The sequence below is a fragment of the Cebidichthys violaceus genome, unplaced genomic scaffold, assembly GCF_023349555.1.
Source record: "Cebidichthys violaceus isolate CVI_PGR_0920_01 unplaced genomic scaffold, fCebVio1.0.p SCAF_2, whole genome shotgun sequence".
Lineage (NCBI taxonomy): Eukaryota > Metazoa > Chordata > Actinopteri > Perciformes > Stichaeidae > Cebidichthys > Cebidichthys violaceus.
Genome location: NW_027176372.1, coordinates 17,196,425 through 17,220,002, shown reverse-complemented (window position 1 = coordinate 17,220,002; position 23,578 = coordinate 17,196,425). Strand labels below are relative to the sequence as shown.

The following is a 23,578-nucleotide window of genomic DNA, read 5'->3' as shown; positions in this document are numbered from 1 at the left end:
CATGTTTTAGTATTCAGCAGCATGAGATGTATTTGTACACACACACACACACACACACACACACACACACACACACACACACACACACACGCACACACACACATACACGCACACACTTAAGGGGCATGCATTGACATACTTGCACAGGAGAGAAAATAAAGATAAAATAGAAAGATTCAAAGATAGTTTTCTTATTTCATGAGATGATTTTTTAATCATGTCCTACAATCTTATTTTGTGTTTTTCTGCGGCACACCCCATAAAACAGAATTCAGCTCTACAGTACAGTAGGTGTAATGTGAGAATGGGACCTGTATGCTGCACTGCTGCTGATCGTTAATGTACAAAGTGCCTTGCATGTTAGCAGCTGGCAAGTCAGGAGCCGAGAGGCTGAAGACGAGTGGAACTGCTCTGTCCTCAATTTTAAGCTCAATTAGTTTTGTCGTTGGGGAAGTAAAATCAGACGAGGTTGTTGTTGAGGCTTAAAGGATGGAAACTGCATTGATTAAATGCCTCTCATGGGCCAGCAGCAACCCCAAAAAGAAACAGAGAGAGAGAAAAGAAAGAGAAAATTAACGTACAGAGTGTAAGGAGAGGTTTTATAGGAGTGAATGATGCAGAGAGGTTGTGATGGGTGAAACTAGAGGCATATATTGACAGCTAATAGAGAGAGAGAGAGAGATACACAGCTGAGCATGACATGTTAAAAAGCTCCTGAAATGACGTGATACGACGAGGACGCGTCACCAGAAGAAGAAGGGAAGAAAACCAAGGATGCAATTTGGCTGCCTGATGTGCTTCGGGGTGACAGAGCCAGTGATTCTATTTGCAGATTTTTTTTTTGATTCAGTGAGATGCTGAGAAAAGCTGAGGAAGAGTCTCCACCCACCGGCGCGGACTGAGGAGGGACGGGAGATTTCTTTCTTTTAACTGTTCCTTTCATACTGTGTTCATCTCTTTTCTTTCGTTTCTACCTTTTTCCTGTTTCACCATCAACCTTAATAAGAGTGGATCCCTTCCCAGTGGCACAGGAAGAGAGAAGCCTTCTTCCCATTCAACATAAAAATAAATTAAACATCTGCAGGTACTTTCCCATGGCGTTGAGCTTTAAAGCTAAAAGGTCAACCTGAGACTTTTATCGCGTATTGAAAATCTTTCTAATTACCTAACTGAGTTACCAAGGTGTACATTTGTCTGAATACTATTTCAATTTTTCAGTAATAATCTGTTTTACAATCTTTTAGGGGAACATACAAAAATAATTTGAAATATTATATTTTCTGATATCGTGGCTAAGAAGGAAATATTGTTTGTTTCTGAATGCACTGAGTGTACATAATATTTAGGACTTCTTCCTCTCAGTCAGCTGCAGCCCATTTTTCAAAACCCACATCTTAATTGTTTCAAAGTCCCTCTGCTCAGCTCATTGGCTTCTTATCTGCGACTCTTTCTTTGTGAATAGTTTTGATTTAATTAGGGAGTTCAAACCCAATGATGGCTTCAGTTGCTTCACAAACCTCATCAAGGTAAAATCAAGTGTCTCAAATATGAATTGTAACACTTAAATTCAATACAAACACTAATCCTGGCCTCGTCATCCAGTAGCAGCTGAATGCAATTGAAATCAGACCTGATATATAGAACAGCTTACATACATAATACATACAATAAATATGTAAAAGTTTGAATAACCATATCAAAGGAGTCATGAGATAATAAAACACTGATAAAAAACACTACACTATTGTAAGAATTAACACCATTAAATTAGCATAAGGGGAAAGAGACAGAGCTTCTGCTGCAATGCAGGAATTAGTCAGGTTCACAGGAGGAGACTATTGCCCTACAGTGTCAGTGTCGGCTGGTGACTTCGGGTGAGGTGACATCCCAGCACTGCTTACTCTCCAACAGAGCATGCGCACAGAGGAAAACACTCTCTTCCCCTTCTTCTCCATACCACCTTCTTTTTTTTCATCGCCACTTTCCTCTCTCTTTCTTGTCCTTGGTGCTTTCCCTCTCCCTTTGCGATCACGCAGCCTGACGCATTGTTAAATAACAGCAGGCATCTGGTGGGACAGCTCAGACAAAGCAGAAGGGCCTCGAGGGCCTGATGGAGACAGCAAAGGAAAAGGAAAAGGGCAAGTGTGGTTGCAACAGTGTTTGTCAGACAGGACTGTCCTGGCTCATCCACATCAACCAGCTGAATCTATTTGTGTATTATCTCTCCTTTTCATCTCCTCCTCTATCACTTCATATGTCTGTCTCACTAAATCACTCATTTTCCTGACCTTGGTTTCTCTTCACATTATATTTTTGTGGCCATGAGAGAAGAAATATTTCCTTTCCAAGTGCATTTCTAGTTGTTGTTTTTTTTCTTCTTCTCCTCAACTGTCACAGTCTCACCTTGTTATGTGTCACTCATGCTGATGAGACGTCTGCCTTTAAACAACCTGCAGTCTAATGTTGCAGCACGGCTTCTCAGTATCTGTATTATTAATCAGGTTGTGTCTGTGGTAAATTTTACATCAGCGTAACCTGTTCATACAGTTTACCTCTTTTCTCCCATTAGTGCATTTAAAGCTGCACCAATCAAAATGTAGTGCTGTTCAGTTCCCTTTATCTCTGCTGATCTTTGAGCATCTTACTTGCTCCTTGTGCTGTTCTGGTTCACTTTCCCTTCTCTCCTTAGCATTGTTATGAGCCACAGCTGTTTTCAGTGAAAGAGCTCTGATAAAAAAAAAACGTCCAACAGCAAACAGACAAAGTTGGCAACCAACTTTAATTTCTTGGAAATTACATTTACATACAACTAATTTGCAACGGCAAACATGTTTCGAAGGAAGCTTAATACTGAGAGGATTATTTCTTCTTTTCACATTATGAGGAAATTAATGAGGTGTTAATTAACTTATATGGCAAGTTAATACGAAATGCTAATAAAAACATATCGAAAAAATGTTGACTGAGTTCATTTGGTTTCCAGTAACTGCTTGTATGCACTAAACATTTGTATGGATATGTTTGGTACAGAAAAGGTCCACAGCGATTTGAGACACAACTTGTTTACTGACATTTTACTTGTGCCTTTTTCAATTTCTATTGATACATTTATGTTAAGCATTAAATAACGAATCCAATTTTTGATCATAGAGATATGACTAAAATGGAAGTTCCTAACTGAGGTCTGACCTCACCGTATTTCTTTCCTTACCCTTTAACCCCATCTGGGAGCTTTCCTCCCATGATCCCCTTCTTCCTTCTGCTCCGTCTAATCCCACCACTCCACTGTCACCCTCCAACAACCCCTTTTTAGAAGCTCTGAGCGTCCCCTTTCCTCCCACAGCTCGTCCTGTTCTGCCAGTCACGCTACACTTGGTGACCTCGCTCGACCCTCCGGCAGTAACCCAGCTTCCCTCCTCATCCCCTCCACCCTTCCTCTCGCTGCTCCCTCCTCCTCCTCTCTCTCACTCCAACAGACACACCACAGGGACTTTACTTCCTATTTTCCATCCATCTAGTGTCCACTATATAGAGTACAGTGTGTTTGGTCATGCTGTGGCCTGTTGCAGCCACAAGCAACTAATTAAAGTCCCTTCACTGCTCGACTCACAGTTATCTGATTAAAGCACCTTGCTGCTAATTAAACTGCCATTTCTCTCACATACATACAGTACACACTACAAATCGAGTGCAGCAACTTTACACATGTATGTATATTGTGTTTACAATCATGCCCACAACTCCAATCTGCATGTATTTACTCTCTCTATCCGTCTTGTTCTCTGAAGAACCAGTGGTGTCATTTTCACCGCAGCCTGAGGGGTCAAACAGAACCACGCAGAGCTTACTCATTATCTGGTCCACTCATGTTTGTCCGAAAAGGAAATATGAACGATTGTCTGAGCCTCTTTTTGCCATCACAAATGATCTGCCCCTCATTGCTTCAAGTTATTCTTAATCAGTTTAAAATGTGTTAGGAACATTTTGTTAATAGCCGTTGAAATCCTCATTGGTTGCCTTGGGGCAAATGTCTTTCATCTTTTTCTAATTATGACTTTTTAATATATCTGGTGACATTTTTTTCATAAACCGTTGTGTATTAGAAGCATGTTGATTTGTAATCATAACAGACAAGATGCAGATGTGTTTTGATGGCCTTCATATTCTACAAAATGTGTGTCTGATTATCTTTAGAGATTTTAGACTCAAAGAGGAGATGCTGATGCTGTGCATCTGGCCAAAACATTTGTATCTACAGTGATTCTATATATTGCACCACTTATAATTTCATAAAAAGGAATTCAAGCCACATAAATTCAAATTGATGGTTTCCAAAGTGCTATAAATTCAGTGTTATTTTAACTTCAACATCAAGTAATCAGTAGTTGTTAAAATAGGTTTTCCGTTGCTTATAGAAAAAAATTAAATAGTTATGGCCTTTCTTTGCTTCCACACCATAAACACGTTCACTGAGTGACAATAATTGATGCCACAGACAAGTTCAATTAAAATTCAGACTATAAAGACAATAACTTTACTTAAAACACCTTAACATGCAGAAATCAGACTACTGCTGTGTGTCACAGCTCGGCCCCTTCTCTCCTGTCACTCTATCTCTCACAGCTCATTCAGTGCACCTGTTAGTCACACCCTCCTCATCAGCCCATTCACTCTCACCTGCTCTTTCTGCCGCACCCACTATTTAGACCCCAGTCTCTCACACACACACTCACTGCCAGATCGTTCTCCGCTTCCGTACAAGACCTTCCAGCGTTTCCCTTTGGACTGATTCCCCGTTACTGACCCTGCCTGTCTTGGACTACCCCGGTAATTCACTCAGCCTTCTGTCCCCGTCCACGAGAGACTGCAGCTGTATTCCTGTGAAGATTCTACCTGTTGTGTGTTTCAAAGAAAATAAAGCTTTGATTCAAATCATCCCTGGTGTTTGTCGTACTGCTCCTGGGTCCTCACTACACCCGTTACACTGTGAGCAAATTCTGCAGTGTCTCTTTTGACCACTAAAGAGCAGCAGCAGGCACCCTGATCTGTCAGCCTACTACCTGTCTAGCAGACTAGAGGACATATTTATTGCTCCTGCAGGGACTTTACAGAGCGACCCCTGGGCTCAGTTTAAAAGCATGTAAAGTGTTTGGACCAAAGCTCTGCATTTGTCCCCTAAGCTCAGCGGCTCAGAGGGGAGGATCGATGGCTTCCTGACTCAACTGCACGGCAGCTACACATTCTGTAAAGCAGTAATGTAGTTCATAAATATTGACCAGAGAGCTGAAATGGCAGGTATAAATCCTAAAGGAATGTCCTGTGGAGAATAATGGCTGAGATGGAGGGCAATGGCAGACTACAAGAAACTGATCAAACCGCTGACATTCACCATGTTGCATCCAAGGTTCAAGGACCTGATTACGGCAGGTTAACGGAGAGAAAAGAATAGAATAGAATAGAATAGAATAGAAACATGTCACTGCAGACAGAGAGTTGTATCTTGCAGTGGTGGACTGTACAATTACTTAAGTACTGTACTTGTAATTTTAATATTTCCATTTTACTCTATGCACTCCTCTACATCTCAAAAGGGAACATTGTACTATTTACTCCTCTACATTTGTCTGACAGCTTTAGATACTTTGCAGATTACAATTTTCAATGCCCTTCCATGTCCTGTCCATGTATCTCCACATTGGTGATATTGAATTTGATTTTCAGATGACCTGAAGGATGAAGTGTTCCTTTACAAGTTGAGAGAAGTCTCTATACTTCTTAAGCTAAATAAACTATTCAAAACCCTCTTTAATCAGCTGGAAAATGCATCGTCACAAAGCTGAAAACAGGATTGTGTTTCTTTTTGGAGATATGTGGTTCTCAAAGGACAACAACGCTATTTTATAGAATACAATGCATTGCTGTATTATTAAACAGTATATAAACAGTATATAAAGGAGTTCAAATTGGGAAAAACCTTTGTCTTGCAGAGAACACTAAATGCTTATTGATCTCTGACTGCAATGAAGCGGTCTTTAATGTCGGGTCCTCTGGACCAACCAGACTGCAGAGGTCTTGTGTCTCTTGTTTATGACCGACCTTTATCATCCTTGTCTCCCTTTATCATAGCTTTCTCTCTTTTTCTCTCCCACCCTGCTTGTATCCCTCCTCCCTCACCCATCCAGTTTCATCTCCTCTGTCACGCTTCATGATCAGACCTAGAGACCAAAACATCAACTCTCTCTCTCTCTGACTGCCTTTTCTCTTTTTTTCCCCTTTCACTCTTGAGAAATGGTCCTGGTGGTGCAGTTATCTTCAAGGAGGTGGTTTTCACTGCTCAATTGGTGAAAATACACACATACACATTCTAATTATATTTAAGAGTCATGCGTGTTGGAAGCTCACTCTACAATGTAGAGTCTACAATGTGTGTTCAGACAGATATAGGTATAAATTGGGTCTACGCTGCTTAAATCCAGAACTATTTTAACCCACAGTCAACAAACGTGATGCCAGAGTGAAGTATGTCACATTTGAACAACAAATTCATTTTTTTCCTGCCATTTTAATTATTTTCGGGACCATTCTGTAAGTTTACAGCGAGAGAATTCAAAGCCTCTTACTATTTGAAAATAGCTGCAGCCCTGGGTGGATTGATAGGCTTTTGAAGTAATTTAACTTAATTTTGTTTTAGTGCTTACAGGTAACTGAACTTTTGGGTATCTTTGTCCTGCAGAGGACAAACATGGATCATGTCTTTGTGCTACAAACACCAGCATTACTTGGGAATTAAGATATTGGTTTCAGTTTGAGACACACCCATTGACAAGCAATATGTGAAGTGTTTATATTTAAAAACTATTTGGGGAAACTCTTTTTTAACTGGAAATTCAAAATTTGGGATATCAAAAAAAAGATTCCAGAACAAATACATAGAAAGTAGTGGCAAATGAATACTTACTTAATAAGGTTGTAAATTACTTGATTAACTAATAGATAATTCAGGAAAGGATTGTAAAACTCCAGAGAGCGTTCTAATAATTGACTTGTACGTAAAATAGAAAACAATGTTACAGAAAGTTGTGGAAATTAAATTTGAATGATGTTTAGAAACCAGAAAAATGGGTCACATAAACACCACATCAGCCCCTCTAACCCACCCCACCCTCGTGTGGCCGCTCTCTTAATGGAAACTGATGCAGATGTCAAGCATCTCATTTTTTTGTCATACGAGGGGAGGATGGGGGTACAACTCTGAGCTATAATTGCTGAACCCAACTCCAATTCAATGGCTGTCACTTTGTCTGTAGGATTATGTTTAACTCTGTGTGTGTGTGTGTGTTTGTGTGTGTGTGTGTGTGTGTGTGTGTGTGTGTGTGTGTGTGTGTGTGTGTGTGTGTGTGTGTGTGTGACTGATCTGATGTTGGCTGGAAAATGATGATGCCGTAGTTTCCTTAAAATATTAAAATATATATAGACCTTAAAATATTCACATAATACAATGTTTATCTAATGCTGCCATTGTTGGAGATGATTATCAGTGGCATCTAACCAACAAGCTTTATCTGATGCTTCTGGCTCCTTTTTAGGTCTTCACAACATAAAAATGTCACAAATGTCAGTAAAGCAGCTACTATCTGATAAGGAGGGGAAAGCTTTATAACACATACGACTTTACAGATTTGTGATTATGTACATGTGTGTGTTCATTCACATGCAGTGTCCCATTAGCAGCTTAAGCTAACAGAAGGCGAAGTTGCAAACCCCGGGGATACAAGACTGTCTAATGAAGCCTTAGTCAGCTGACTAACATTTAGCACTGGCCCTGGAGAGTTCACACACATACACAAAGAGCACATACATTTTGGAAACTTCTGTCCAAAATGCCAACTGCCTGGAAATTGTGCTTTGTTTTGAATAATATCAGAGCATTTTGAGATTTTTCAGTCCTCAACAAGGTGGTACTCAAATAACCTGTCAAGAGAGGAAAATATAGAGGAGAGATAGTGAGTGATACCTCAAGAAGAGCTCAGAAGAGACATGTTTATCATGTTGAATGAAATAAAATTACCATGTTCATGTGATTCACCAGGTCTGCTTTTTGCTTTCATTTCCCTTTATTGATCCAGTTATCAAGACATCAGCTCCCATCACAGTCCTTTCCTGTAGTTCTCAGCAATTATTGTCTAGACAGACAAAAAGTATGTTTCATTCCATCCACTAAAAAAAAATCAAAGATGAAAGAAATCAATACAACTGGATTAGTAGGCCTACAGTACACCTGTTCCTTGGCTAGCGTTGGTAGCAGTGACACACGTGTGTTATGACGGTGACAAGTAATACCTTTTGGAAAATATTTTTTGACACAAATTCAAGTAACGTCTCTGAGAGCAGACTGCGATAATCAAGCATACAATATGATGGAAGATGAAGCAAGTGAAGAGCCAGGCTGTTTGGCTAATTGTTGTGTATAAAATACTGTACAATATTATTGCTGCTGGTTTCCTTGGTGAAGGTTGCTGACGAGCACTGCTTTGATGAGACAAGCGTTTTGCTTCTTTTTTTTTAGCTCTATTGTAACGTCCCGTCTTCATTTTAAACATGGCTGCTTTAAAACATCACAACAGCAGCTTGTCATACATTTGATCAGTATTATTAGCAGTTGTATCAGTTCCCACAGGGAGGTGTGTTTGAGGATAAAAACAGGCTGGTCACCCCCGTACACACTCACCCATTATTATTTGAGCAGTCCAACAGTTTTCTGTGTCCCCACTCGTTCTCATTTTCAAGGCAAACATTAGAAATTTAAACAGTATGTGTGCTATTGGCAAAAAGACACAGGGAGGTGATCCTCTTCCACGTATGTACACAGAAGGGATTCATCTTCTCCTCTGCAGGGGATGCATTGGCAACGTGAGGCCGGTATCTCCAAAATTAGTCTTCTTGTGAGTTTCTGTGGCCTTATAAATCTTTGGGCTCATGGTCTTTTTGAGTCAACAAAATATCCTCAATGACGTCATGTTTACAACATTAGAATTCGATTTAGACACAGAAAAATAAGAGCAAAACCAAGTATGTTCAAAACAGAAAAGGTCCTGAGTTGCTGTTGGCCAGATAAACCTTTGTGAACAGTAATAGGAGTCAACACAATTTCAATTCAACAGTTTACGGTAATGGTATTCTTTTTAAAATACAGCTACATTTCAATCATTGGAGACTGTGGATTTATATTAATCTGAAAGAAAGAGCATCATGGCTAAATGGTGGTTTAACTTCATGTTGTTGAATTAAAAGATAATTCTGGTTTATTATAAATTGGGTCTTGTTTCCATAGCTTTGTCTATTGCTTCTTTTGATTATTACATTATTAAACACATCAAAAAGTGTTTGCTGTGTGCACGTACAACTGGGTAAGTTATGTAAATATTCAGCCGTAAAATCAATCTGTCAACTGTGATTTATGTTACAACAGACGTTTTAGGTTATAAATGTACTGTTTGTCTTAGTTTTGTCATCCAAATGAGTTTGTCTATCCCAAGGTTTTAGGGGTGTGCTGGTAACCAAGTGATAGCTGTGTAGCCTCAGTGTTCCCAGAGCTCCAGTAACAGTATGATCCCCACCATCACTGTCCACACTATGAAAATGTGACCCAAGTTTTTGTAAACCAGAGTTATCCATTGATTGACTAAAATAATTAGATCCCTGTTGGTGACAAATGAGCGGAGCAGAGGATGGCAGGACACATAGAGGAGGAAGGGGACAACAGGTTGACGTAAGGAAGGGAGCAGGTGGAGGAAGAGGGCTAAAGTGCATCATTATAATTTCCCAGTGATCGTGTGGTGCGAGGCGGACATGTGAGTACATGTGTTAAAATCAGAGCTCTGTTTCTAGGGGGGCAATCAAAGTTCATGATGACGTTTCAGCTTTTGTTTGCAGTCCATCTAATCAATAATGGGGGTGTTGTAACTCTGGAACAGGGGCTGCATGAAGAGGCCCAGCGTCCCGACGACACACACAAACACAAAGATCCACAGGAAGAGACGGTCGATCACCATGGCCACGTACTTCCAGTCTTCAATGATCTGTAGGGAGAGGTTAGATTTTACACGTTGCCACTGTTGTGTTGCTTGTCCTGAACTGAAGAGAACTGATTTGTTTGTTTGTTTTTTAGGAACTTTTGTCTGTGATGGTTATAATTTCTAATATCACATGTCTAATGATTTATTGGCTGAAACAACAGTGTTGCTGTGACATTGCTCTGACATAATATAAAGTGGTACCATTCACAACTCACTGAAATAGAGTTTTGGATGGATTTGCTCTGATGGCAGGCACTTTGTACCATAGCTGCTTTGGACTCTGCCAATGTTGTGGCTGATTTTCTTCATACTCAACAGTGTAATACATTTGACAACAAATCACATGCTGTGCATCACCACCGATGTACAATATTTTTGCATAACTCTGACAGAAATACACAATAATAAAGTCCTTAATTGAGCTATTCACAGAAAGATAACCATTGGAAACACAGTCACTTCCAAAACACATATGATGGAGATTGCAAAAGTAATCCATCACATAGCATAGGTGGCACAGCCTAATCCATCCAAAGGTGTTGAGGCTTGTCATAAATATGTGGGGATCACCAAGGCCATTAGAAACCTCATATTGGAGATGCCTCTAGCAAATTTGGAGCCAATCCATCATGTACATTTTGAGAAATTTCACTGCATTATTGAACATTTTGACCTGCTCTTGGTGCTTAATAGAAAGTCAGAGGATCAACAGTCATGATGATCCATCCTCTGGACACCATGGATATCTGTACCGAATCTTATGGCAAGCCATGCTGCTAGTGTAAGATGTCCTATCTTTAAGTTTGTGGCTATACTGACACACATGTAAAATATCTATGAATAGTAAAAAACAAACAAAAAAACAGCAAGCAGGTTGCACATTTTAAACTTTTGACACGTGTAGATACACCTACCCCTTCATCATCATCCTCACTCTTCATCTTCTCAGCAATGTAGCGCACACCATCCACCGCATCCTCCGTGTCAATGTTGCACTTGAGCGTCATCCTCTTCCTGAACTCTGTGTTCTCTGACAAGTCGCTGATCTTCCAGCCGTAGCGTTTGGCCGACTCCTCGTTCACAAAGAAGGATGAAGAGCAATCTCCCATTCCTGCAGGACTTCCTGTTCCTCCGTCCGCTCCACGCAGCCTTTGGTCAGAGTATGATCGCTGCTGGTGTTTTTTGCGGAACTTCTCGCGGATGTTTGAGCTACCGGGTCTCCGCATGAAGAGGTAAGAGGGGAGCCGGTACAGGAAGATGCGCTTGACCCAAGGAGGCATAGTGTGCGTACTGGGGGACCGATGGTGCACGTTGAGCACGCAAACGCTGGTGACGATGGAGAAGGTGACCAGCACCATTGAAAACATCAGGTACTTTCCTATCAGAGGCACTGCTAAAGATGTGGGTGGCACAATCTTTGAGATAAGGAGTAAAAACACAGTCAGGGCCAAGAGGACAGAGATACAAAGAGTCATCTTCTCACCACAGTCTGATGGGAGGTAGAACACCAGAATAGCCAGCGACGTTATCAGGATGCAGGGAATGATCAGGTTGATGGTGTAGAAGAGAGGTTTTCTCTTGATAATAAAGTCATAGGTGATATCCAGGTACCTGATGTCATTAGGATCTTCGTTCTTGCGTCCAGGCAGTGAAACAATATCCCACTCACCGCTGGGTTTGAAGTCGTCACGTGAGGCGAAATCACTGAGGAGGATGAGATCAATCTCAGTGTGGTCATAGGTCCAGGAGCGAAACTTGAGGGTGCAGTTCTGCTGGTCAAAAGGGAAATCACGGACTTCGATTTTGCAGGCCGACTTGTAGATAGCTGGTGGGAGCCAGGCCACCTCGCCGTTGTTGGAGACCACAACATTGGAGTAGAAGGAGACTTCATATGTCCCATCAGCACTGAGAGGAGGAAAAAGGTTGGAGGTAAGCAAAAAAAAAAAGGAGAAAGATCATTTCAAAGCACTCAAAGAGAAAGTGATTACTGGAAGGATCATGGCAAGTCATATTCAAAGACTATCCCTCACTCATTCAAACAAACATCTTTACCATCTTCACGTTTATATTACAGATACAAAACTTAAAGGAACAGGGTGAGGAAGTCGGAGTTGAACTACTGCTCTTTTGCATTGAAAGGAGCCAACTGAGTTTGAGTATGTGATGAGGATGCCCACTGGACTCCTTCCTGTAAAGATATTCAAGGAATATCCATTTGGAAAGGTCCCCCTGAGGCAAACCCAGAACACGACGGAGGGATTATATATTCAATGTGGTCTTGGAACACTTTGGGTTTTCCCTACCCCTCTTCAACACCTTCAACCTTACTTAATAAGAAAAACTCTACATTGCGTCACTGGTTGAAATTTATGTAACCGTTTGTTGAATCCATTGCAATCTTGAGCTAGTTTATTGTATTAGTGCAGCAACTGATTACAGGTTAACAACATAATCAGTGTTGTAGCAACATCATCAAGGGGCTAAGAGTTTACTTGAGTAAACACATTTTCTGTGCTGACTAATGTTGAGAAAATGATTTTTGTGACTGTTACCGTGTTTTCGCAAAGGTGAGACATGCAACAGTTCTGTTAGATGAAAGTTAAAGGATGTGTGATTGTCATCTCAAGGGAGGAGCTCAACCTGGGACACATCACAGCAACATATCAACAACTGCCCCCCCCCCCTCACCTCAAATCTGCTGAGACTGACTTTTTTTTCCAAGGCTGAAGGTAATGCATTATAGAGGAGTGGCCTATCAATTATAAAGTAGGTCAGGAATCTAACCATCACACTCGGTCTCTAATGCTTTGGGCCCTGCTGTGAATATGCAGACTGATTAAAAATGCAGAGGCCCCACCTGCTTACTGCGACCTCTGGTCCCCTGCACTTGGCCAGAGACCTCGACCTGGAGTCATAAAGCAGAGCTGATCCTCTCCTATCGTTTTGCCTCTTAAGCCATTATGCTCTTATGTGGTCTTTAGCTGACCAGCAATCTGTGTTCATAAAAGTTTAATGTCTTCCACTCCTTTATAAACTGTGGGGTAACACTGCTGACCAAAACACAAAAGCTAACATGTTCACACAGCTGTGAGCCTGTCTCTTTCTTCACCTTGGATACAGAAGTTTAGTTCATTTAGTGTATGTTTTGGAACTTCTGATCATATCACATGGTCTTCATCAGCAGATAGAGTTTACTCAGTTTCCAGTTTTTCTGAGCTGTTAAAAGGCTTCCCATCGATGTTGGCTAAATAAGATGGGGTTGAAAGTTCATTCTTAAAATTGCTGATGAGGATCATGTTGCACGATTGAAAGCTTCCAAACAGCTCAGAAAAGATCTTGGCACCGTTGGATGAAATACTTCGATATTTTACTTAATTAAAGTACCAATACAACCATGTCAAAATATTCCATTACAAGTAAAAATCCTACATTCAAAATCCTACTTTAGTAAAAGTACAGAAGTATTAGCCGCTAAATATACCTGAAGTATCAAGGTACTCATCTCACTAAAAAATGTCTTGACCAATGACCAACAGCCAGTGATTATTTTTGTAGCAGGTTGAGATGGAGCTCATTCTAACTGCTATACTTTATGTACAGTTAGATCATTTACTCCTAACCAAGGGATCTGGCCCCTCAAAAAGGTCACAAGATAAATCTAAGCGGTCAAGGCTTAATTTGTGATTTGAGACACAAAACAGCACAAGGACTCTTTTATTAACTACATCTGCATAGTCAAATGTAACTGTTACTATCATACGTAAGTTGTGTACATGAAACTAGCAGATGGACTAGAAAGACCCAGGTGTTGAAATTCATGGGTGACAGATGAGGTGATGCCCAAAAGCCTTTGTTTGCCAGCTAATATGCCAGTGAGGCTAATTTTTCCTTGAATTAACTCATTACAGCATTAACATTCTTGTGTATTGATTTTTCCCTTGCAGCTATTTCATACAGCTGCAAGACAATTTTTAGATGTGCAAACAAAGGGAAAACATTCTCACATCAATGTTTTGTGCATTCCTACTCAATGTGCAAAACCAAAAAAATAATGAACGGGATGTTGTCCTTTTTCCAGAGTCGTTTGAATGTACAGTAAGGGTGTTACGGTACATTGATTTCTAATGACACGCTATGATTTGATTGCATTGATCCGGTGTACATATTATAATCCATATTATGAAATGCAGCTGAAATTAAATTTGCCTTGTTGCTGCAGGCCAGTTGCTGTCAATAACACATGTTTTTTAATGTAAATGTGAGATGTGATCACTCGATGTGGGCATCGGTTACCAAAGGTGTAACCCAATGCACCGTTGTCTTAGGTGCAAATTGTATAACTTCAATATGTCCCTGTCTCGTTTTCTCCGTATAACCTGTGATCTCTAATCCCTTAAAATATCACTCTTCATCACGAGACAGCCTATACAGTGTTAACAACACATTTTGGTGGCATTCATTATCCTAAAAGAGGTGGGATAATAAACAAGGTATAAGAGGATAGAAGGAATAAGAGGATATGAGAAAACATTTTAGGAAAATGGGGCTTTTAAATAAAGTTGCTCATTGTTTGTGTTTGTTCCTCTTTTAATCACTTAGTTTTACACAAAGACACACACTCATTTTGTGTTTCACGAAGCCGACATACTTGTTGTAGAGGACGATGTCCGGCAGCCAGATGTGTTGTGACGGGAGCCGGATTTTCTTGATTCCCTCGTACGCTTCAGGGTCCCACATTAATCTGTAGTCATTCCATACCTGATAAAGAAGTGCATACACATCCCCATATAAGGAAATAGATTAATTCATCTCACTCATCTCTATTGCCACCAGTCCACACTCAATACTTGGTCCAAGCCAAGTCCTTACTGACTGAGCTACTGCGGCCCATAAACATACCAGTTTGGTTGGATATCAGTTCATACAGACAAATTCACACACTGGTTCAGTTAGCCCCTATTTGGCAAGACAAAGCATTTCAAACAGATGGACACAAACACACACAGAAAAGGAAACAAGAGTACGAGTGGGGACACAAACCTGACTGAGCCAGCAGTTGGTGGTCATGATCTGCTCCCTCTCATTCTGAAACAGACAGGAAGAAGGAACTCGTCCAAATAGAATAGTCTCCACCATGTGTGTTCCTGAATTACCTAAAATGAGTGGGATATGCCTCTATAATAACAGCATATGTGGATTTGGATAGAGTGTGTGTTTCCTCACCACGTTGATCAGCTGGGCCAGAGACACCTGGATGTAAATGGTGACCTGCTGGCTGTTGTTAACAGCTGGTCTGATCAGCTTGTTGTAGCGGTCTGGTGACAACAGGTGACTCACTAGTCGTTCCTCAACCTCCGCACACAAGGCAGCTGTACACACACATACACACAAAAATGTTGTTGGAAAGCAATGACGTATAATGGATCAGGAAGTGTATTACATACTAGCCCATTGGTCCAACGCAGAGGTGGCTAACCATGTACCAGGGGACAGTCTGCAGGCTGGAATGAAAACATGCAGACTGTTGGTTCTACATTGTTTGGCCACCCCTTGTCCAACACTTTGTCCGATGACATAATTCCACATATATGTTATAGGCTAGTGTGCATCTGAAATCCACAACATTACAAACAGCTTAAAAACAGTCCAAGTCAACCTGCTGGAATTATGATTCAGAGGTATTGTGAATTCCTGACAGCTATGATCTCTGCATCTACAGCTGTATTTGACATTAAACTCTGAAACTGAACATTTTATGCAAAGCAAAAGAATAATCATTTTACCCCATATCTCTTCCGCAAAGCCTCATGGGAGCTATTCCAATTTATTCCATTTTATAAAGCTACAACATTCTCTGGTTGTTATGTAATCTCATTCTGTCGGACACCTTGCCAAAAATGTCCAACTACAGCCCTGCACAACTACATTACATGACCTCCCTAATGTTATCATCTCAGTGGAGTGAGTATTGAGATGATGCACTCGTATCAGGACGACAAGATGTGTTGAGGGTGCCTCTCATTGAATAATGTGTGAGTGTCTTAAACAATCAGGTATGGTGACTAGACACATGTAGAGGGTGATCTCAGTCCGTGACTCAGTTTTATCTTACAGATGTGCGTAGGTAGTCAGAGTGTCTGTTTCTAAACCTTGAACTTGATGCAACCTTGAGTTCAACTTTCCATGCTGATGAATCATCTGAAAGAGATGTGACGCAGTTAGATTGAACAGTCCTGAAAGAGTGAACGTATGCTCTTATGTTAAAATAAACTCTATATTTACATATTGGGTGCCATTTGTTGATTTGAACTACATCGACCTTGTTATGAGCATTAATGAAATTCCTTGAAGAAGTTCCTTCAATAAATGACACAAATTCCCTGATCATTGTTTTCTCTTTATTTGAATGAGATTATAATGAGAAAACCCACAATAACAGAAGCAAACACAAACCTACACGTATGCCCAGAGAAGTAGTTTATGAAGCGATGTTTAAATCTCGTGCCGTGAGGCCTCACCAATTAGATCCTCAGCTGTAATGAGTGTGTAATGGGAGTAATGGGAGTAATGAGTGTGCGTGTGTGTGTGTCTCTGATCTGTTTGAGATCACAGACATGATGTAATGGTGTATTTAGTGTCCCACGCATCAACACATAAACACACATACAAAAATACTCTCGTACCTATCGACTTTCTACCCAGGCTTTTGATATATTGCATATTGCATGTCAACAATGCATGCAATATGCAGTGACATGACAATAATGAGTCGATTTAAACAGACATGTATGCACACACACACACACACACACACACACACACACACACATACACACACACACAGACTCCGCAGGGCTGATTTCACCCATTTAAACATCAAAGAACAACGTCTGAATGGGTCACAGAGCTTCGGTGATAGTGGGTGGTTTGAAACAGGGATGTTGCCAGACTTTCATACATTTTAAACTTCCCTTTGAGTTGAGTCCCTTGTTTTTGGCTTGTTTATTAAGAAAACATGTTATGTCTCCATATCTGCATAGCTGCTATCCCTCTATTGAAAATAAAAATATCAACCTGGTTTTCTCCCTAACAAGGCAAAAGGCACTCTCTGTCACAACCGCTTTCATTTAAAAGCCTTTTCTCTTGTGTTTTGTCTTGTACCTGTTCTTTCCTGTTTTCTCTCATTTATTTTCTGTCCCTTGTTTTCTGGAAGGATTTTGGGACCACCTTGTTTGTTCTCCATAAATAAACTTGACATGACTGTTGGCTTTTGCTTTCCTGCTTACTGGACAATATAAACCAGATGGTGACCAGATAGAAAACAGAGAGAGGTGGATTAAATAGCAGCTTAATTCTGTGTATATCACAGTCCAAAGAACCATAAAACTACTTAAAATATGATACATGAGATTAATCCTGCAGTGGTTTCCATCACCTAACTGCCTTGAATGGTCTCAGCTGCAGAGTTTGACACTATCTTAGCCTATATGACATATATGTTATATGACAGCTGTATGTTTAACTTATGCTCAAGCACACGATTTCCAGTAGAAGATTTTGTTGTGATAGTCAACATTCATATTGAAACAGCTGTGCAAACAATTCTGAACTGACATCAGCAATATGTGTCCAGGCATCTCAAAACTGTGCAGTTGGCAGCTATGAATTTTGTTTATTTTTGCACTTTACTTACACTGGTTTTCAGCATTTCTGCCAGCTGTTATATCTATATATATATATATATATATATATATATATATATATATATATATATATATATATATATATATATATATATATATATATCTCCAAGATAAAAAAGGTTTTCTGAGACATGTCAGATCAAACTGAAAATTAGAGGCACTGAGCTTTAAAGGCAGGTGCAGGAAAAAGAGATGTATTCTACACTTGGTCAGTTCACATTAACCTCCAGCAGGCCTCCGTTTGAAGAGGAGACTGGAGAAGTGTCTGACATCTGAGCAACTATGACATGACACTAAACCTCGAGGGTGAATGTCTTGAGCGAGCTCTCAAACCCAAAGCTGCGTCTGTCAGGATAAGACAAAGAGAAGGGATGGAGACACATGAGAGGAGGAGAGAGGACAATAGACACACACACACACACACACACAATACACAAAAAACAACAGCAAGGAGCGTGGGACAAAACAATTCCCAGATTAATATAATCATCTGATTAAATTAAATAGGATCATGCCATACTATGGTGATGACTCTGTGGAATCACAGTGATTCATAAATGTGTTGAATGGGATCAAAGCCAATATTTGCAATAAGGGTGCAAACTGCTGCATAATGGCACAGAGGTTTCTTATATTAATTACAAGAAAATGGTGTGAGGTGCCTGGGAGTCGAGACCACACACTATAAATCCTGTTAGTCAGCTCATTGTTTCAGCTTCATTTGTTCTTTGGTTAATTCAATTAAAGCCTCAATAAGCTAGAGTAGCTAAACCACCAAGCAGTGACAAACACACAGTTTGCCCCAAAATGTAGATAATTATCAGAAATCTGTTATAAATGTTATTGAATCATTATCTGTGATGATCAAATGAAACAAAGTAAATTATGGAAAACATACTTCCATTAAGCCTAAAGCGGCACTCTACTGATCGCACGCATGAACTTCATTTTACTTGAGGATTAAATATTGCAGAAAGCCTGCGTTAGCATTGAGCGGATCAAGTTTAAAAGACATTTACCAGGTAGAGAGCTCAAAAACTAAAATAATGATAGTGGTTGCATCATGTAAAATATAGGATTCTGTGTTTTTGACCCATATGCACTAAAATTCAGGATATCTTGGCCTCTGCTGCATCAATTCTGACCATTGTTTTGTTGTCCCCTGACTTTATAAACGCGCAATATTAAATCATTGCCATGGAGGTATTTTTGTTTATAATCTGAATTTATCAAATCCTTAACCAAACCACCATGGCCAGCAATGTGTTTTTTACTGTAGAGGCTTCGGCCTTTGCTTTTCTCTGGCTGCTCACTGATTTCTGCGAGAGAGAAATGGGAGGCGTAGTTGTATCGTAAAAATGTAAGGAGGGTGACATACAGATAAAGCCAGCACACACTTAATGGGACTAGTGGAAAGGACTGAGGAAAAGATGCAGCATGGGCCGTATAGAGTAATGTAAGGGTTTAACAGTAAATGCTAAAATGGTAGATGAGGCTAAAATGAGATGTGTATGTGGCCGATGTAGGTATACGGAGCATTAGGGAGTCTACCAGCAGGTCTCATCACACATGTATGCACACACACATATACACACACACACTCCTCTCCGCCTTGCTGCGCTCTCCACACCTCAATTATTCATCGCCGCTAAAATAAAAATGCCATCATCTCACAAGCAGATACTCAACCACAATCAAAGATTACTCTCCAAGTCCTTCTAAACCAGATCAAATCACCACATAGTCTCCATCACAACATATAGAATTCATAAATTGTGACAAAAAACATTCGGACACACTGCTACATCGCCGCTGTGTTTGGGTGATGCTGATGGATGAACAGGCCGTGTTATCGGTTCAGTGTACAGAGAGAAAAGCATCCAAATTGTGCATCCTGTAGGTTATTTTTTAGGGTAGTGAATTATTCAATGCCTTGCCATCTGGGGTGGCCTTTCTGAGGCCAAAACAATTTAGGATTCAGCTGTCTTTGGCTGTTATAAAAGACACCCACGTGCCTCTCATATGCATACATAGTCACATGGTCAAGTTCCAGTAGACATTTAGCATTGCTCACAGTGTATCTGCAAAGAGATTTTGTGTTTTTTGTATCCCATGGGCCCTGCGATAGTCTGGCGACCTGTCCAGGGTGTTCCCTGCCTTCGCCCAATGTCAGCTCCAGTCCCCCCCCCCCCCCCCCATGACCTTGAACAGGATAAGCGGTTAAAGATAATGGCTGGATGGCTGGATGGATGGATGGATGGATCTCATGGGATTTCTGTTGGTTGTTTGCCCTCAAACTTCTCATCATCACAGACAATTTGTCCTCAGCCTGTGAGGATAAAAACCGACTGTTCTTTTACTACAGTAACTTTCTTTATTTGTCCTCTCCCTCGTGTCTTTCTGTACTGCTACAGAACAGAAGAGAGACAATGGCAGCAGGAAAAGTGGCTTTCTTCTGTCCTCAGCTCCCTCAGTGTCACTCTCACATGTAACCACTGCTTACATTTCTTGTAAATCCATCTGATGCAGCTCTGTCTCTTGCTTTAAATTATATATATATATATATATATATATATATATATATATATATATATATATATATATATATATATATAAATCATATATCTTTATTCATCTGCCTCCTTTCTCATTCAAAGAACATCCAAACAAGTGTGTTCCTGCAATGACTAATACTTTACTATGAAGTGTTGACTCACTGATGCCAAGCCCTCTTGACACATTACACATTTGCAGTTATGAAAAAGCAGTTATAAAGTCATGACAATCAACAACAGGACAAAAGTTAGAGCCGCATAGTTCTGCCCACCCACATGTAAAGCTTCACCCGAGGGCTACAGAGAAGCAGAGTCAGGGTTGTCACACACAGATAGCGTGTTTTTCCCCCTCTTGCGCTCCTGGGCATTTTGCAAGCTTTTAATGAGAAAAACATCTAATCAGGTGTAGCTCTAGCACACATTGGCACATTTACTACAGCATGCAGTTGATACTGAGAGAGACAGAGAGGACAGGAGAAAGGGGGTGTGTGATGAGCAACTAAATATGTCAGATAGGTTACATAATAAGAGAAGGAGAGGAAAAATATAAGAAATGTGCCATGCAGGAAGTGACAGAGAGCGGCACAGAGAGTGACAGGAGACAGAACGAGACTGAAATGTGTCCCAACAAAGTGGCTGCATGGATTTAGTCGTTTTACTGTAGCTGCAAGGGTGAAGTGACAGAGCCACTGTCATCAATGCTTGTAGACAGAGCACAGGTGATAGTGGAAGAGTCATAGAAAAGAGACAACGTTGGATATGTTTGACAAAAAAAGAATAAAGAGGTAAAAGAAAAGGGGAATGGGAGAGGGTTTGAACAATAAGGAGACTCACTAAACGTGACAAATGCACAAATTGTGGAAGGCCAAATGTGGAAGGCCAAATGTGTTCGCTACATTAAGACTCTCTTCAAGCTGAAGTTTTAGGGCATTTATAGCATCCGAAGTCGACACAATGGGTGCTGGGGTTTGCCCTGTTGAGTGCTGCAGCAGATCATTCACTGACAGCTTGAGATCCCATTACAGCACCATGGACAGCTCCTCAGAAATTGCTTCAATTGATAGAATCAAAAGAGAAAATATTTCTACTGCACATAATCTGATAGAGGGCGGCGCTAAATTAAAGCTAAGGTACTCTGTAAAGAGGGTCCATTTAGGTCCCTGTTTCTGTCATCAGAGGACATTGACACATGCAGGCATGAGGGCCGCAGATTACCATTATGTGATATTATCAAGTAGATGTGTCGCAATAAGAGCTACACTATCCGACAGGGGGAGGGAATGTGTGGAGCAATGCATCCTTCTCCAGCATCACACCCATGCGAGTATAAAACAATTTCATTATAACTCCGTGTGGGGTTATCTTTGTAAAAGAGGAGTTAGTTAATTGATGCGTGCTGTAAAATCACGTGTTAAATTGTCTGACGAACGGAAATGCCATTATTTTCCCCACTGGCCTGCTTTCCGGTTTCGCGTGTTGTGTGTAAGTTAAAATATGACTTCAACATTTGCCCAAAATAAAAGTAAAAACTCACAGACAGCATAAGGCTATTTTTTTAGCTGATAGGGCGGAGGTGTGATGTTTAGCTACAACGCACACGTGGTATTAAATTAAACTCTTTAACATTGCCAACACTTCCCAGACCTGTTATACAGGTAATTATTAACTGCCATGCACAGAGCCCAGAGAGACAGAGTGACACCGTGAGCCTCTTACGCAAAGTGGAAGCCCCCCTGTCCCGTCCCGTCCCGTTCCGGGAGGATTTGAATTACTCACTTGCCACGGTGAGAACCAGGAGAGCCAACGCTGCTTTCACCGGGGCTGCCATCGCTTCCTCCCCTCCAGTGCGACACACACACGAAAACTTACAGATGGAGAGCGTTCCTCGCGTTGGTTTTCTTCTTTTTCTACTCCCGATGTGAAATAAGTAAAGACTGAAACAAAAAAGAAAAGTCAGGCTGGATTATAGCGGTTTCATTGCGAGGGATTTCGCTAATGACGGCCGATAGCTGAGGCTTGGAGGCATTGAGAGCAGCACTGACTGCTGTCTGAGCCCACAGAGAGGGTGGCTGGATGCTTTCTGCCAGAGCGCACCGACTCCACCGCTGGTCCTGGAGCTGTGATTGCGCGCAGCGGAAAGCGGCTGTAGAGAACAGAGCCCCCCTTAATTCTTCTTGAGCGATGCAAATAACGTTTTCTTCGGGAATATGGGCCAGGAGCTAGTGGGGATACGCCAATCCTGTTATCACCGAAGCGGCCATTCTTCAGATAAAAGATTTAAGCGCCCCGGTGCTCATATCGCCCTGCCCGCCCAGCGCACTCCCCCGTCGGGCGTCAGTTTCACTCTCTGCCGTCTTGATCGACACAGTGTGACATGACAACAAACAGGAAGCGATAAGACTCAGAAATCCCCCCCAGGGAGGAAAGACATTTAATACCCAGCAGACATTGAAACCAACCTTATCTTCTCTAATCAAAGGAGAAATCCCCTCATTGAAAATGCACTTTAAGTTAATTAAAACACACTTTTAAGCTCAGCAGCTACAAGAAGCCAAAACGGGGGGTTTTGTTGTTGTTGAACTAGTGGCTTAAAGTACAAAAAAGAAAACGTTATCTCTTTAAATTCTGCACTCTGCTGCCTAGTGATAAAATAAAATCATTAAAACCAAAAAATGAATTTGTGAAGAAGCAGGTCTTTGCAAGTCATTTATCCGCTTTAAGCACACTGTGGTTCAGTCGTGGGAAGCATGAACACGTTAAGGTGCTGGAATCCTGTCACTTGAAATAGAAACAATCCAGTGAATGTGATGTTTTATGGAACCCTATGGGGCAATTGTCCCCTGTGTTTCCCCACCATCACCACCACAGGGAGGTCAGGGTCAGCTAGAGGACACCAATAGAGTGCTGCAGGGACGGTTTATTTTTAGGCCGACCCAGAAGTTAGCATCGAACTGGTTCCCTCACAAAAAGCCAAAGGGATTTTTTTCCTTGGATTTTGTATTACTGCAGAAAATAAGCTTTGAGGCAAACAAACATTTATGATACGTATACCTTTTGTTCAGCAAGATAATACATACAAATGAACACCGTGATTTTTATTATAAACACACACCAGGGTCCCGTAACTTCACGTTATGAACACGAAGCTAAAGGCAGACTAGTGTTTTGCGTGATGGAGTTTAGTAGTCTCATTTAGCCACTTTCAACTGCCTTTTTAAAACACATTAAAGCTTCTAAATTCACA

The 23,578-nt window shown here is 40.9% G+C and overlaps 1 protein-coding gene across 1 annotated transcript; it reads right to left on the bottom strand.

Annotated features, from left to right (window-relative positions):
- Window positions 1-8,443: 8,443 nt before the first annotated feature.
- LOC137875929 (neuronal acetylcholine receptor subunit beta-2-like) lies at window positions 8,444-22,162 on the bottom strand. The gene is made up of 6 exons (XM_068715449.1): window positions 22,111-22,162; window positions 15,300-15,445; window positions 15,117-15,161; window positions 14,725-14,834; window positions 10,991-11,981; window positions 8,444-10,079 (listed from the first exon to the last, which is right to left on the bottom strand). Exons 1-6 carry the CDS (start codon window positions 22,160-22,162, stop codon window positions 9,939-9,941), a joined length of 1,485 nt encoding a protein of 494 aa, XP_068571550.1. The 3' UTR covers window positions 8,444-9,938.
- Window positions 22,163-23,578: the final 1,416 nt, after the last annotated feature.

Excerpts from the sequence above, each read along its gene's own strand:
- LOC137875929 (XM_068715449.1), bottom strand. The coding sequence starts at position 22,162 with ATGGCAGCCCCGGTGAAAGCAGCGTTGGCTCTCCTGGTTCTCACCGTG. Across the intron at positions 15,162-15,299 it reads TGGCCCAGCTGATCAACGTG|AATGAGAGGGAGCAGATCAT; the intron begins GTGAGGAAACAC and ends TGTCTGTTTCAG. Across the intron at positions 14,835-15,116 it reads CCAACTGCTGGCTCAGTCAG|GTATGGAATGACTACAGATT; the intron begins GTTTGTGTCCCC and ends CTTCTTTATCAG.